The 15,725-nt window shown below is 39.4% G+C and overlaps 1 protein-coding gene across 14 annotated transcripts in view; it reads right to left on the bottom strand.

Moving 5' to 3' along the window:
* The window catches only part of WASHC5 (WASH complex subunit 5), a 71,016-nt gene that overhangs the window by 48,922 nt on the left and 6,369 nt on the right, over nt 1–15,725 (bottom strand). For all 14 annotated transcript variants that reach the window (XR_013635284.1, XM_078851422.1, XM_073330147.2 and 11 more), the window contains exons 4-16: nt 15,136–15,220; nt 14,385–14,485; nt 13,221–13,410; nt 12,540–12,692; nt 9,344–9,457; nt 7,985–8,156; nt 7,002–7,129; nt 4,662–4,791; nt 4,018–4,130; nt 3,214–3,380; nt 2,453–2,528; nt 1,337–1,447; nt 1,104–1,244 (exon numbers count right to left, since the gene is read on the bottom strand). Coding sequence is in view for 13 of the 14 variants with exons in the window: in XM_078851422.1 (XP_078707548.1) it covers nt 1,104–1,244; nt 1,337–1,447; nt 2,453–2,528; nt 3,214–3,380; nt 4,018–4,130; nt 4,662–4,791; nt 7,002–7,129; nt 7,985–8,156; nt 9,344–9,457; nt 12,540–12,692; nt 13,221–13,410; nt 14,385–14,485; nt 15,136–15,220 (1,681 nt within the window). In the remaining variant the exon portion in view is untranslated. The remainder of the gene's footprint in view (nt 1–1,103; nt 1,245–1,336; nt 1,448–2,452; nt 2,529–3,213; nt 3,381–4,017; nt 4,131–4,661; nt 4,792–7,001; nt 7,130–7,984; nt 8,157–9,343; nt 9,458–12,539; nt 12,693–13,220; nt 13,411–14,384; nt 14,486–15,135; nt 15,221–15,725) is intronic.

The following is a 15,725-nucleotide window of genomic DNA, read 5'->3' as shown; positions in this document are numbered from 1 at the left end:
GGAACATATATTAAGAAGATAGATAGATATACACATATACAGACACACACACACAGAGAACATGAAAAGGTGGAGTAAGAGGCTAATTAATTAAGATGAGCTATTATCAGCAGGAGAAATATTTTTTTCTCCTGCTGCTAATAGCTCATCTTAATTCATTAGCCTCTTACTCCACCTTTTCATGTTGTGTGTGTGTGTGTATATCTATCTATCTATCTGCCTACCTACTTATCTTCTTACTATATGTTCCATTCTATGCATCCGATGAAGTGGGCTGTAGCCCATGATGTAGCCCACTGTAGCCCATATTTATGCTCAAATAAATTTGTTAGTCTCTAAGGTGCCACAAGTACTCCTGTTCTTTTTGCGGATACAAACTAACGTGGCTGCTACTCTGAAGGACACAGTGTATATTACAGTGCTTATCTATAGTTATATTTTAAAGAAAGTGATTTTAGTGTTGTGAAAGTTGCCAAACTGTTGGCAGTGGAGAATTAAGTCCTCTATCCACAGAACAGCTTCGATCCAAATAGCAACACAAGTTTCTCTATGTCACATCGTCCACATGCCTCAATCTTGACTTCACATCTGAGGGCCAGAGGGTAGCTTAGTCCTGATGGCCCATTCAGTCCTTAACCTCTCTGTTGTGACCAGTGGTGATGGGTTTTTTCATGCTGGTGACTCCTATTAACTGAAAACTGAGAGACAAAGTGCGTGAGGTAATATCTTTTACTAGACCAACTTCTGTTTGTGGAAGGGACAAGCTTTTGAGCTCCACAGAGCTCTTCCTCAGGTCTGCAAAAATTAACCTGAGTGTCTGAGGTGTTTTAAACCACCACAGTTTAATTTATTCCCCTCTTCTACAGAGATCCATACTTTTAACCTTTCTATTATGAGTTTTCAATAGAACAAAAATGACTAGTTAGTTGCCAGGAAATCTGGGATTCACTCATTCCAACACTAGTCAACTTAAATTCTTACTCAGTGGACAAGTCCAGCTCTAGTGGGAACAGGTGACTTCAATAGAGTTGCATTTACTTACACCAGGGCTAAGTTTGGCTGCTATAAATTGTACTTTTCAGTATTCTGAAGTTTAACTGCACCTCATATCGTGGCCCAAGCTGAGCATAATCTCGCAGTTTGTCTTTGTCGAGCCGAGTAGGTACTTCGATAATATCGTGAGTCTGAAGTTTTATAATTTTGAGAAGGGAAGTAAACATGCTTTCTGGAATGATCTGCAGAACCTTCACAGAAGAAAGTGACACAGACTCAATGGATAATTCTTAAGTATTAGCAAAAGCAATTCAGGAATGAAACAATTACAACAAATGCATACCTTTCTTACATAGGAAACCAACTCGCCAGAGTAATACTGTGATACACTGAGAAGGTCAGGGCTGTTTGCTTGATTAATACGAAGCAGTGGCAAGTCAAGAGCAGATGCAAGCTAGAAATAAAATTTATAAAACTTTAACTGCCTCATTTTGAGATTCTGTTACCAAATATACAATTTAAAAATCTCTAATTCCTCATGAACCTCTAAAATCCAGAATTCAAGCTGTCATTCTCCTGCTAAAAAGCAATGATACACCAACATCATTTTCTCCTGCTAAAATATCTTTTAAGAAAAAACACTTTTGAAGCTGATGACCCTACATTTATTTTGTTCTTGTTTTGGTGGTTTGCAGATCACGGTCAGAATAAAGCATTTTATTTTCTTATGGTCTCGTCCTCCTGCCCCATGTATTCATTTTCCTCAATCAAGAACATTTCCCATTCTTAATACTGTGGTGAAAATGAATCCTTCTAAACTGATGTCAGATCTGCCTTATGGCAGGTTAAGTGCATCGGCAACATTGCTGCCATCATACATTCAGCCTCCTCTAGTTCCTGCACAGAGAGCCACACCTGTGTTCACTAAAAACACCAATGTCTCCAGCTAATGATACTAGATAATTGGACTGATTGTTAGGGATGCAGTGTGGCTTAGAAGGTAGAGCACTGGACTTCACCTCAGAAGACCAGGGTTCTATTCCTGGGTGTGCCACTGGCCTGTTGGGTGACCGAGGGCAAGTCATTTAATTTCTGTGGGGCAAGTCATTTCATTTTTTCCCCACCTGCAAAATGGGAATATGAGACTGACCCCATTTTGAAATCTATTGATGAAAGTACTAGGTATTATTAATATGAATAATTATTACGATGCCTGGGTGTATTCCATATATAAAATTATGTCCAACCTGTATTTAAAAAAAAATTGAGTCATTTTATTAATCTATGAAAAGTAATGGTAATCGGAACTATTCACATCTAAACACGTATGGTCACATATGAGTGGTCATGTATACAGATAAATGCTAAGGTCTAACTAACAGATGAGTTAAACATGGAATCATATTGTTGGTATATCTTCAATGCTAAAGTAGGAGTCATTCATTTCATTCACGCTTACCTTTAGAAAAGTAGCTCTGAGTTTAGTTACCATTGATGGGCTGGCTCTTATGCTTTCCTGCATGATAGATGTGAAGCTGAAAAAAAAGTTAAAATATCAGGTTCATCATCTCAAACTATTTCTCTCTTGTACCACAGCCTGATGCAGAAACTGCACATGGAGTCAGTGGAGTTACACCACGAATGAACTTGGCCAACAGAGATGCCTTTTGGGGCAACAGTTCAGTCAGTCAATGTAAGGTAAGTGGTGCAACAAGATAAGAGAGTGTCAGACACTCAGTAACACCCAGTGCAGCGATGGGCCACTTATACTCTTGTGACCATGATTTGTCCATTTGTTTTTGGTCAAAGCAAAACAACCCGGGGAAAAATCTGTATCCCTGTTATCTGGAATCCACTTAACAGGCTAAACCTTGGTCCATTTTAATCTTCAAGGCTGTTATAATGGGTTAAGAATAGATAGCAAAATTGTAACATCATGTAACCCTCTCCTAGAAACAAGCCCAACAAGGGCCCATAATTCTCATTCAAGGCAACGGGAGTTGACTGCTCAACACCTCATAAAATGGGCCCTAGGCATTGCTACTTAGAACAAGTTGCAAGAGTTAACAGCATTCACAAGTTTTGTGTGAAGTTAGGAACTTACATGCATCCAATTTCTCTTGAATGGAAGAGGACATACTTCAAGAATGATAAATGGGATGAAATTAAATAAAAGGAACACAAGATTGAATTAAAAACAAACAAACCCTGGTAACATACCTGTCAATTAACTGCCAAGCATAAGAAAGATCACCAACTATCTGCATGGTGATCAAGACCTCTTCTTTAATGTTGATTGTTCGGATCATCTGATGGAGAAACTTGCGGGTATCAGCAAGAAACTGACAAACTTGCAGATTAGATTCCAGCTGGTGAAATTCTTGGACCTGTGTTAAAACAAAGTCTCCATTCGTCTTTTTTTTCTTTCCTCCTCAGACGATTTGACAAAAAAGATTCACTAAGTTTACAATATTTTTCTTGCTAAAACACACACAACATTGATCAAAACCCTCTCTTACTTTGGAATGTCACCAAGGAAGCAGTTTCATTTAACAAGTGCCTAAATACCTTGGAAGTACTCTGAAACACCATGCTGAAGTGTCTTACTTCCTGAAAAAATGGGTAAAAGTTGTTTGCTCTTGTGTCCTGGCCAAATTCTAATATGGATATTTCTCTTTTGCCTCCTAAATTTCCCCATGCAGTTTCAAGTGGATTTTCACATCCTTTCCTAAACTATGTAGCACTACCAAGTACTGTTTAACGTTAGTTTTATTTTGTCTCAAAGGCTACTGAACTTAATGGGAAGAAAATTGATTCCTTTATAGCCCTTATCCTGCAATCAGATCTTTAAAGGTGAACTCTTATGATCATATGGAGCGGATTCAGAATCGGGGCCTGTATTTGTATAAGGGGTTTAAGTTACAAAGCATGTTGTGATCCATCAGGTTGAAAGACCAACATAAGCTTATCAAATGTGTTTTCCAAAGATGCTACACAATATGGTTCCAAAGTCCCTGTCTTTACCTCTTCCAATGCCTGTATCAGTTGTACAGTTTTTCTGCCTGCTGCAGTGGAGTCATCATAGTTTAAAGACATTATTTGCTTGGAGATCTCTCTAAACCAAGCCTGCAGGTTTTCTGTTTAACCAGGAAAAAGGAAAATTTTAAGTTAGTGATGCTTAATCCCCACAAACACAACTGAAGATCTGATTAATAAAACACATGACTTGCCTTTAATACTAAAAATATTAATCTTTTCTAAAACATATAGTAAATAAACTAAGATTCTACATTTTACTTTTAAAATCTCAACATGTGATTTTAAAGGGGTATTGTCAACATAAAAGTCTCACATAATATTTTAAACTAATTTGTAAGCTGCAGCACCAATACTAACGTAGATTGTCTTTGTTTTAATTATTTCAGGCTTTACAAACGCATTTACCAAATGATGCTGCTTGTTTAGGTTTTGCTTTATGCTATGTTTTTATAGCGAAAGTAGCCAGGACTGTTTCAGTTTCTGGTTATATGGTGTTGGGTTCACAACAACGAAGGAGAAAGTTTTTCCTGTGATTAATATCTCAAACATTTATTTTCAGTATTACCTCTCCCTTCACCCCCAGAATACAAAAACATGCTCATTCCATTTATTCATTTAATTTAAATTACCATTTTTCTCCACTCTTGTAAGAGGTTTAACTCCTGAAAAGACATCAGCAAGTTCAGTTATCCTTTCAGACCCTTCCTTTTTATAGCTCTCCCATTTAGCCTGCTTTTCTGACAGCATCTGCTTGAACATCTATTGAAAAATGAAACCTTCAGTTTATGAATTTGGCACTAATGCAAATTGCAGTATCATTCAATTTTAAATAGGGCTGGCAAGTGATTAAAGAATTAACCATGATTAATAGCACTATTAAACAATAATAAAATACCATTTATTTAAATATTTTTGGATGTTTTCTACATTTTCAAATATATTGATTTCAATTACAACACACAATACAAAGTGTACAGTGCTCACTTTATATTTATTTTTGATTACAGGTATTTGCACTGTAAAAGAAAACTAAATAGTATTTTTCAATTCACCTAATACCAGTATGGTAGTGCAATCTCTTTATCATGAAAGTTGAACTTACAAATGTAGAATTATGTACAAAAAAAACCTGCATTCAAAAATAAAAAACAATGTAAAATTTTAGAGCCTGCAAGTCCACTCAGTCCTACTTCTCGTTCAGCCAATTGCTCTGACAAACAAGTTTGTTTACATTTGCAGGAGATAATGCTGCCCACTTCTTATTTAAAACATTACCTGAAAGTGAGAACAGGCATTCTCATAGCACTGTTGTAGCCGGCGTCGCAAGATATTTAGGTGCCAGATGCGTTGAAGATTCATATGTCCCTTCATGCTTCAACCACCATTCCAGGGGACACACATCCATGCTGATGATGGGTTCTGCTTGATAACGATCTATAGAGTGTGGATTGACGCATATTCATTTTCATTATCTGAGCCAGATGCCACCAGCAGAAGGTTGATTTCCTTTTTTGGTGGTTTGGGTTCTGTCATTTCCACATAGGAGTGTTACTCTTTTAAAACTTCTGAAAGCATGCTCCACACCTCATCCCTCTCAGATTTTGGAAGGCACCTCAGATTCTTAAACCTTGGGTTAAGTGCTGTAGCTACCTTTAGAAATCTCACTTGGAACAGTGGTTGAAGCATGAAGCGACATATGAATCTTGAGTGCATCTGGCACGTAAATATCTTATGACGCCAGCTACAGCAGTGTCACGAGAATGCCTGTTCTCATTTTCAGATGATATTGTAAACAATTCTATTGTTCTTTGTGTTTTGTGAAATCTGCAGTGAAAGTGTTCTTAAAATGAACAACATGTATTGGGTCACCATCTGAGACTGCTAGAACATGACAGAATCCAGGTAAAACAGAGCAGAGGACATAATTCTCCCACAAGGAGTTCAGTCACAAATGTCATTAATGCATTATTTTTTTAACAAGTGTCATCAGCATGGAAGCATGTCCTTTGGAATGGTGGCTAAAGCATGAAGGGGCATACAAATGTTTAGCATATCTGGTAAATAAACACCTTGCCATGCTGGCTACAAAAGTGCCATGCAAATGCTTGTTCTCACTTTCTGGTGACTTTGTAAATAAGAAGAGGGCAGCATTATCTTCTGCAAATGTGAACGGACTTGTTTGTCTTAGCGATTGTCTGAACAAGAAGTAGGACTGAGTGGATTTGTAGGCGCTGATGTTTTACATTGTTTTGTTTTTGAGTGCAGCTATGTAACAAAAAAAAAATGCTGGATACATTGTATGGTAAAGTGTGCTTACGTCAGATGTACTGTTGACTTTTTGGTCACTAACAGAAAGATCTACTAATTTTGTATTTGCAGAAATACTATGAGAGCCTGATTCCCCATTGCTTTACATCTTGTGTAAAGATTCATACCTATGTAAAGGGAAACTGGGGTTCAGGAAAGCATGCACTTAAATGCTTTCCTGAATCAGTGCTGGGAGTGTAAAATACTACCAAATCAAAATAGTTGTATTTTATACCCACTTTATATAGGTGTAAGTGACTTCCTACTAGAGTGCTCTTTGCATAATCAGCCCCAATTGTCCTTTGGTTAAAATAAAGCCTAAAAGAAGAAAATACACTAAGATAAGAATTATGCAGCTTCTCCTAGTCAGCTTCTAGTTCGCCAGTTATCAGTCAGATAAACCAATATGCTTAGCAAATGTGTGTTGGCTGAGAATGAAATTTGGCAACCACTGAGAGAGACATGCACAAGGCAATTCCAAGTTGCAGAATCTGCCTCTCTTGGATTGAAAACCCAGGTCAACAAGCAGGAGACTCATTTGCTGATATTAGCGGATCATACAGTTGTAATTGTTCTATCAGCATTCAATGCCCGTTCCTCAGCACTATGTCACAGTTGAGGGGAAATAATTTTTAAAAAAATAGCTGTCACTGACATGTTACCTCTTTCAAGATGAACTCAAACTGTGCTGTATCCAAGAGAAGCTGGAAAAGGATCTTGGCGTTGTACTTGGAATCCGTTAGAATTTGATCCTTTATTTGACGGAGACGCTTGTTATTTGGGTCACAAGCTGCAAATGGAAGGACAAAAATTCTGTACCACTGGAGAATGCATCATGCTGTTAGAAATGAGCCTATTTACAAATATTAGCTTCTGAAAAGATTGGAAGAGACAGGGTAGGTGAGGTAACATCTTATTGGAGCAACTTCTGTTCATGGAAGGGACGGATACCCTCCAACTTGCCACCGAACAAGAATGATGTGAGTAATGGCAGTGGAAGCTTCCCTTGGTGCTCCACCAGTGTACCTCACCCCCGGACTTGGAGGGGCTATCTGTAGTTGAGAATATAACTGAGTCTCAAGGTACAATCAGTTTTTGTTTGCTCTGCTGAGATTACAAAAGGCACATTTGTTGGCAGGGATGGTTCTTTTGATGCAGACGCATTATTACTATTAGGTGTTTTTTAAAAAAAAAATACCTAGAGCCTTAAGCCCTCTGGTGCGAGATACTGTACAAACATAACAAAACTTTTGGTTTCTAATGATGTGCGATACCATGACATTAAAAAGTTTGATGCAACACCCTGAAAATGGTACTTTGTTAAAGATAAAGCAGAAGAAATAAGCCAGTCTCCCTGCTCATCTGGTTCAACCTGCATGGACTAGTTCCACAGAATCATGATTTCACATTAAAGCTTTTAGATCTGTGTCTGGTTGTAAGAATAAACATGTGACATGGATGCTATTCTCAGCTGAAATTTCAAGAAAGCGGTTAGTAAAGGACCACTTCTGCAAATGACTGAAAGCAATGGTTGAAACTCCACTGTCTTCCATGATGCAAAAGAAGAAAAATTAAATTAAAAAAAAGTTCCAGTCATCATCTAACATACAGAATTCTGTACTAAAAGCCCAGTACATAGCCTTACCCGAGTCAGCAGTGTGAAGCATCAGCCAACGGATTGCAACATTGCAGTCTCTTAAGCAGTTGAGCAGCTTGGGAATATTATCCAGCACTAGCTCCTCCCTCAGACAGCCCTCTTTGAGAAACTGATGAACTTGAGTGTGCACACGCTCTGTGACAGCAGCATAGCGGCTTGCCTTTGAACATACAATTCTTTCATCAATATGGAACAAGGAAACATCATTTATCTACTATGTGCAGCATTGCATGAGCACAAAGTGAGTATGAGTCAAGTAACAGATACTGTAAATTCACTATCCACATAGTTTTTCTGGGGATGGCCAGGGAACACAGTTCATGGCAGACTTTGTAATTGAGTGGTGAGAGAATGCAATCCAACATCTAGAGCCGAGGACCTATACATGAAGGACAATGTTTTCAAAAATGCCTAAGTGGTTGAAGAACCTGGATCTTTAGCTCCTAAGTTACACACTTTCAAAAATTTTACCTAAAAAATGGTAGAACCACCCAGCTGACAATGAAAAGTTTACTGTCCATCCACTAGAAAGAACAAAGCAGTAATAAAATACACTCTAGAATTGGAAATATTTGCTATAAATCAGTTGTTGGCTGTATTAACAGATTAAGGAAAAATATGTTTCAAATATTAATTTAGTCAGTTTTTTAAAGTGACCTTATAGCAGTTTCATTTAATATCAAGGCGATTATTTCTTACACATGATAGTTGGGGGCTCCATCTTGGGACAGATGTTTATATGTAGGTATCTAAACATTCAGACAGGTGCATAGGTGCTTTTGAACAGCCCACTAGGAACTTCACTGCCATTGATTCAATCTGGCATGTGATTAATTTTAAGCCTATGGATAATCCCATTGAAGTCAGAGTTCCAAGCGCATGAAAGTAATTTAACACAAAAGAGCAGCCAACTTTGAGCTATAGTATACTTTTATTTTTTTTAACCATTCTGCAGACTAATGGTTACAAACATTTCATTAAAGATAATTTCTTTCTAGCAGAGGGACACATTCTCTGCTCAGCATAGTTGCTCAGCTCCCAACAAGAGACTAAATCCCTTGGTGAGAAAAGCATCCCGAGCACTGCATAACATGATCTTGGCTGTCAGCAGCTATGAACTCAACTCAGAACACTGGAACTATGAGGAAGAGACACTTAAATATTGCAAAAGTGAAAACACTACTACAGAGGGTTCAGACTTTGTGACTTGAAGCCACTCTCAATGTTGACTCACCCGAGTTATGCATTAGAGAAAGAGAATCCATGTGCCAATAAACACATGGAATACATGTGAAAGACCCACACAGCTTGAATCTTACCATGAATATAAAACTTGTATTTAGTTACCTGCTCTTTGATGTTTGAAAGATCTAATGTGTAGTTGAGGGCAGTTTTTGCAGCCTTGTAAGGTTCCCATGCATCAGTTAGATTTACAGTGATTCCCATATAAATACTAATAACCTAAGGATGGAAGCAGAAACAACATTTAAGTTGTGGTCATATTCTTATTATGAAAGAGAAATGTTCTTCACCTAGAGGCATAAACAGAACAAGGTAGTTCATGGATTAGAATGTTAGAAATAATTAATCTGTACCCAACCTCATGTACAGATGAGCTACAGACAAAACAAATTTCTAGGCTACATCCTTCTTCTCCTCTTCACCTTCATTTGAAATCCATGATTCTTAGACTCTTCCTTTCATTTGAAAGGACAGCGTCAACTTGAAATCTAGTCAGTTTTTTAAAAAGTGAATTTATAGCAGTTTTCATTTAATATCAAAGACAAAGTGTTTTTACCATTTTCTATGACTTTGCTATCACCTTTTCCTGTTTCTCCTCCCTCTCCCCACCCTCATTCCCCTTGTTGCTGTGTGAAAGCCCCACACAAGTGACAGGGGAACAAACCATACACAACGGGCTGTCAAATGCATAAAGCAGACAAACTGAGAACACCTCTCTTTTGCTCATGCTCTTTAAGTTTATTGTGAGCTGTTACTTGTAACAGCGGTAGGCACAATGGTTTCAGACAGAGGATGGGACTTTAAAAGGAGCCAAAGGGAGCTGGGTGCCTAACTCATTTAGGCTCCTTTGAAAATCTGAGAAGCTGAAGTGTGATTAAGTTCACTGGGAGCATTTCAATTTTAGGCTCATGTAAGGTGCTTGAGTGGAGGTGGAAATCCCATGTTATTGACAGAACAGGGCAGTAGCAGCAAAACTCCACTCCACCATTCCTCCAAAACACCTCCACTCTGACCTGGTGGGATCACCTGCAGGAATGAGTGGACAGCTCTATATATTTTCCCCATCAATCCTCGGGCCTGTCCCAAGAATACAAACCAAAAAAAAAAAAGAGTTCATTAGGGCCCATTGTGACTGTGTTTTGCGTGAAGTGGGGACATGCCTAAAACCATGAGAACCAGGATGACTAATTTCACAAATTACTGAATGTCCCTTAAAGATTAAGATTTTCAGTCACTGACAACTGAGTGCTGATTTGAATCCAGCCTAGAAGTGAAAGGCTCTATCATAACTGATCGTTCCAACACAGAGCCAGCCATTTAAATATTTGTATCATTGTAGAGGCATGGTTCCCAAATTTGGTTTGCGTCTCGTTCAGGGTAAGCCCCTAGCAGACCGCAGGACGGTTTGTTTACCTGAGCATCCGCAGGTACGGCCACTCGCAGCTCCTAGTGGCCACAGTTCACCATTCCCGGCCAATGGGAGCTGCAGGGAGCAGCGCAGGCTGGACCACTGTTTCCCGCAGCTCCCATTGGCCAGGAATGGTGAACCGCGGCCACTGGGAGCTGCAAGTGGCCGTACCTGCAGATGTTCCAGGTAAACAAAGCATCTCGCGGCAGGTATACGAGCCTCTGATAGTGTGGCTGATGTTATTAGGCCCTGTGATGGTGTCCCCTGAATAGATATGTGGGCACAACTGGCAACGGGCTTTGTTGCAAGGATAAGTTCCTGGGTTAGTGGTTCTGTTGTGTGGTATGTGGTTGTTGGTGAGTATTTGCTTCAGGTTGCGGGGCTGTCTGTAGGCAAGGACTGGCCTGTCTCCCAAGATTTGTGAGAGTGTTGGGTCATCCTTTAGGATAGGTTGTAGATCCTTAATAATGCGTTGGAGGGGTTTTAGTTGGGGGCTGAAGGTGACGGCTAGTGGCGTTCTGTTATTTTCTTTGTTAGGTCTGTCCTGTAGTAGGTAACTTCTGGGAACTCTTCTGGCTCTATCAATCTGTTTCTTTACTTCAGCAGGTGGGTATTGTAGTTGAAAGAAGGACACCATCACAGGGCCTAATAACATCAGCCACACTATCAGAGGCTCGTATACCTGCACATCCACCAATGTGATATATGCCATCATGTGCCAGCAATGCCCCTCTGCCATGTACATTGGTCAAACTGGACAGTCTCTACGTAAAAGAATAAATGGACACAAATCAGATGTCAAGAATTATAACATTCATAAACCAGTCGGAGAACACTTCAATCTCTCTGGTCACGCAATCACAGACATGAAGGTCGCTATCTTAAAACAAAAAAACTTCAAATCCAGACTCCAGCGAGAAACTGCTGAATTGGAATTCATTTGCAAATTGGATACTATTAATTTAGGCTTAAATAGAGACTGGGAGTGGCTAAGTCATTATGCAAGGTAGCCTATTTCCTCTTGTTTTTTCCTACCCCCCCCCCCCCCAGATGTTCTGGTTTAACTTGGATTTAAACTTGGAGAGTGGTCAGTTTGGATGAGCTATTACCAGCAGGAGAGTGAGTTCGTGTGTGTATGGGGGTGGGGGGGATGTGAGAAAACCTGGATTTGTGCTGGAAATGGCCCACCTTAATTATGCACATTGTAGGGAGAATGGTCACTTTGGATGAGCTATTACCAGCAGGATAGTGAGTTTGTGTGTGTGGTTTTTGGGAGGGGGGTGAGAGAACCTGGATTTGTGCAGGAAATGGCCCAACTTTATTATCATGCACATTGTGTAAAGAGTTGTCACTTTGGATGGGCTATCACCAGCAGGAGAGTGAATTTGTGTGGGGGGGTGGAGGGTGAGAAAACCTGGATTTGTGCTGGAAATGGCCCACCTGATGATCACTTTAGATAAGCTATTACCAGCAGGACAGTGGGGTGGGAGGAGGTATTTTTTCATATTCTCTGTGTGTAAATAAAGTCTGCTGCAGTTTCCACGGCATGCATCCGATGAAGTGAGCTGTAGCTCACGAAAGCTCATGCTCAAATAAATTGGTTAGTCTCTAAGGTGCCACAAGTACTCCTTTTCTTTTTGCGAATACAGACTAACACGGCTGTTACTCTGAAATCTGTCATATATGTTCATAGCGACTAATATTCACAAGGGATATCCTTTACTCAATCAACATGCTCCAAAAAAAGTATAATCTAATCTCCCTAACGGAGTTACTATTCTATTCTCTAAGACAGTATTTTCTGCAAGGCACACTTCAAAAAGATACTTCAAATAAAAGTTGCACTGCAGGCTTAAATCCAGTATGCACTGTAAGAACAACAATAGAATTTACCCAGTTATCTGGAAAATATTTATCCACTATCTCTCTCATTTTTGCTTGTTGGGTGTGAAGAATAGAAGGGTCAAAATAGAGAATCACATACAGCATGGCAGCTTGAGTAGCCAGAGCAGTGCTGCGATGCTCTGGTAATGGATATGCAGAAACCTAAAACGTGGAAAAAACAAGACATATGTAAATATTAGCATGGTGCACTTAAGAGAACAGTACATTTATACCATAAGGCTATCATCTCTGTCAGCTGGGTATCTTGGGCACATAAGTCTCAAATCCATCCATCTGCTATACTGAGCCCTTTACATCCTGCATCTCACTAGAATATGCAAGCTAATTTACAGACGCTAGCCAGATTTTATAAAAATATTACCTTGATGTAAATGATTCGAAGGCAGGAAGGACCATGCCTGAAACAAAGTGCTAAAGATGGACTAGAAGGAGTGGGCCAGGAAGGAGGCATTTTGGAGGAACTGGGAGTTGGTGGGGCGGGTGAGTTTAGTATCAAAGCGAGGCAGAGACTGCAATAATCCAAGCGCAAGATAACTAGAGTATGGAGAAGTGTATTCCTTCACCTTTACATTGATAAATTGAACAAATTCTGCATATACCAATAGGGTCAAGAAAGTGCCTTTTTATTAACAAACCCTTAAGAGCACCAAAACTCACTGATTAACTCACTTGGTTATAGATGTCATCAGATCTCAAGCGGCCAATAACCATGCTGATGAATGTTTCACTTATGGGTACCCTACTGAAGTAACTTTCAGGATAGTTTAGAGGCCTTTTAGCTCCTGGTTGGCTTGAGTACCCAGTGCTTCGAAGCAGCTTACATATATCATCCATATTGGAATCAGCAGATCGAGCAGCACTAGGTTATAAAAGGAAAAAGAATATGTATCTACATGAACTGACCCATTAAACACCCCCCCCCCCCAAAAAAAACCCCAAACACATTATTTTCCCCTTACCAAGGAACGACAGCTATAGATGCCTATACTGGAATCCTAACTAAGGGCACAAAGCATGAATGAAACAGAGAACCTTATGCATAGTTCACAGAGGATAGAAACAGAAAGCATTCAATTCAGGAGATGAATCTGACATTTTCTTTTACTTCTGAATTCCCTTCCTTGCCCCACCCTCATATTCTGGAAGTGAGGAATTTCCACTCTACTTTCTTATGTCTGAAAGTTAGAAGAGGCATCAGTTGAGGTGTGAGGATTCATTTAAGGATTAAACAAGCATATCTTTTTTCCTTTTAGCGAACGTATTACTGGTGAAAGGGGTTAGATTGATATTCTTGGAGGATTCTGTGTGATTTAACAAAGATTCCTGAGTTCAGCTAGCAGCTCTATTTATTGATTGGACCTTTCAGAAGTGTGCTGTAACTGTAGGAAGTACATTCGGGGATAAATGTACTATCTGGAACTCGGCATATTTCACAAAATTGTTCTTGTGCCTTTGGAAACTTGTTATATTCTGATAGATGAGGGTTACAGTACTGAAGCTGTAGGCAGAAATATTTTAGCCAAGGTGACCAAGTCCTCATAAGGTCAGAATCAGAACAAGTCTATAGCACTGCTCATACAATTGGATCTACGCAGGAAGCAGCTGGATCTGTGCAGGCAGACCTTGGTGCATGAAAGAAGTAACCCTGATGTCCATGAGGCTCTGCAGGGGCACCAGCAACCACTATGTGGATCTGATTGCAGGAAAGGAGCTAATACCTCTACATCCCATATTAAATTAATGCCTATAGAAAGAAAAATCTTAGCTAAATATACTGCATGCTACATTTTTACTACACAAACCACATTCAAATACTTCCAAGCACAAGGATACCTGTATCTATAGTAGGAAACCAAGATTCTCTCTCTGACCTCCCCTTCAATTTTCTGGTCAATGACCAGCAACATGACTCCATACAAATAGAGAGCTTCACACTGTTGAGAAATAATATGAATTAACAAATTAATGCTATCTAAACACTAACATATTTACCATTAATATTTTAAAGTGAATTAAGTGTTTTTACATCTTCTGAAAAGTGCCAGATGACAGTGATTCCATGTTTTGTCTCATCAATCAAACAGATGTAGCTCAGACATTACTTCCACACCTGGGCTTGCCAAAAAGTTTGTTAGAAGTGGCTGCTCGAGAACAAGGCTAAGCATGAGAAAATAGTCTCCCTGCCAATCTATTTTTAGCTTTGCAGAAATACCCACTTGTCTTACTAGCGGAGCGATCTATGTATGGGACGAGGGCAACTATCTGCTAAAATGGTCTGAGATGACCAACTTATTTCAGAGTGGCCATTAAATGGTCCTCAGGTGGCAGTGAGTTTTGGATCACTAATGACCTGGATCAGATTTGAACCATAATGAAGTGAAAATGAAAACGTTTCCTTATCCTCTTACCATTTCCTACATGGATTCCTGACAAAAAGTGAGCCACAGAGCTTGAATGCATTTTGTGAAGTTAAAATATAGACAACAGACAATATGTTTAAGTTAAATTTAGAAAGGGTAGATGCCAAATTGTATCTGACGCTAATATAGTTTATATTACTGGTTACAAACTGGTAAATACTTACTAGAAGTTGCTTGCCATCTTCATTAAGGAGCACAGTTTCTATTGTTTGTTGAATGTAAATTCCTTCATTGAGATCATCCAAATATCTACAAACAGTAACCAAGAGTAGGTCACTCACCACCAGGAGTCCGTTTTCTGTTCTCAACTGATGTGCCCTTACGAGCAAGTGGGGCAGTTTCCCCTGAAGCTCAACAGAAGAGTGTAGAAGCCCGGCTTATAAGGTTATGACAACATCTCCCAGAGTATAAAGTTCACTTAGCAAAGATTCAACAAGCACAAGTTTCTCAAGCACAGAAAAAAAACAGAAAGGTCCTAATAATCTGAGGAAGGCATTGGAGGTCTGAGCCCACTAGATGTAGAGTGTCTCCTGCAACATACTGATCATGCTCTGGTTCAGTTAATGTCAATGAATTGGAGAGTATTCAGTATCTTGCAGATTTGAGGCCTTTATTCAAGTGAGAACAACTCCTTTGCAAACCATCCCCTCACCTCTGTATGGATGGAGGTAACCTAAAGAGTAGAGCATGGGAAGGAAAAACTAGGAACTAGTCAGACTAGGAGAAAAGGCTGGAATATTATGCAGAAGGTTAA

Source organism: Lepidochelys kempii, chromosome 2 (genome assembly GCF_965140285.1).
Source record: "Lepidochelys kempii isolate rLepKem1 chromosome 2, rLepKem1.hap1, whole genome shotgun sequence".
Lineage (NCBI taxonomy): Eukaryota > Metazoa > Chordata > Testudines > Cheloniidae > Lepidochelys > Lepidochelys kempii.
Note: the sequence above shows the minus strand (reverse complement) of the source record. Positions and strands in the feature narration are given on the sequence as shown.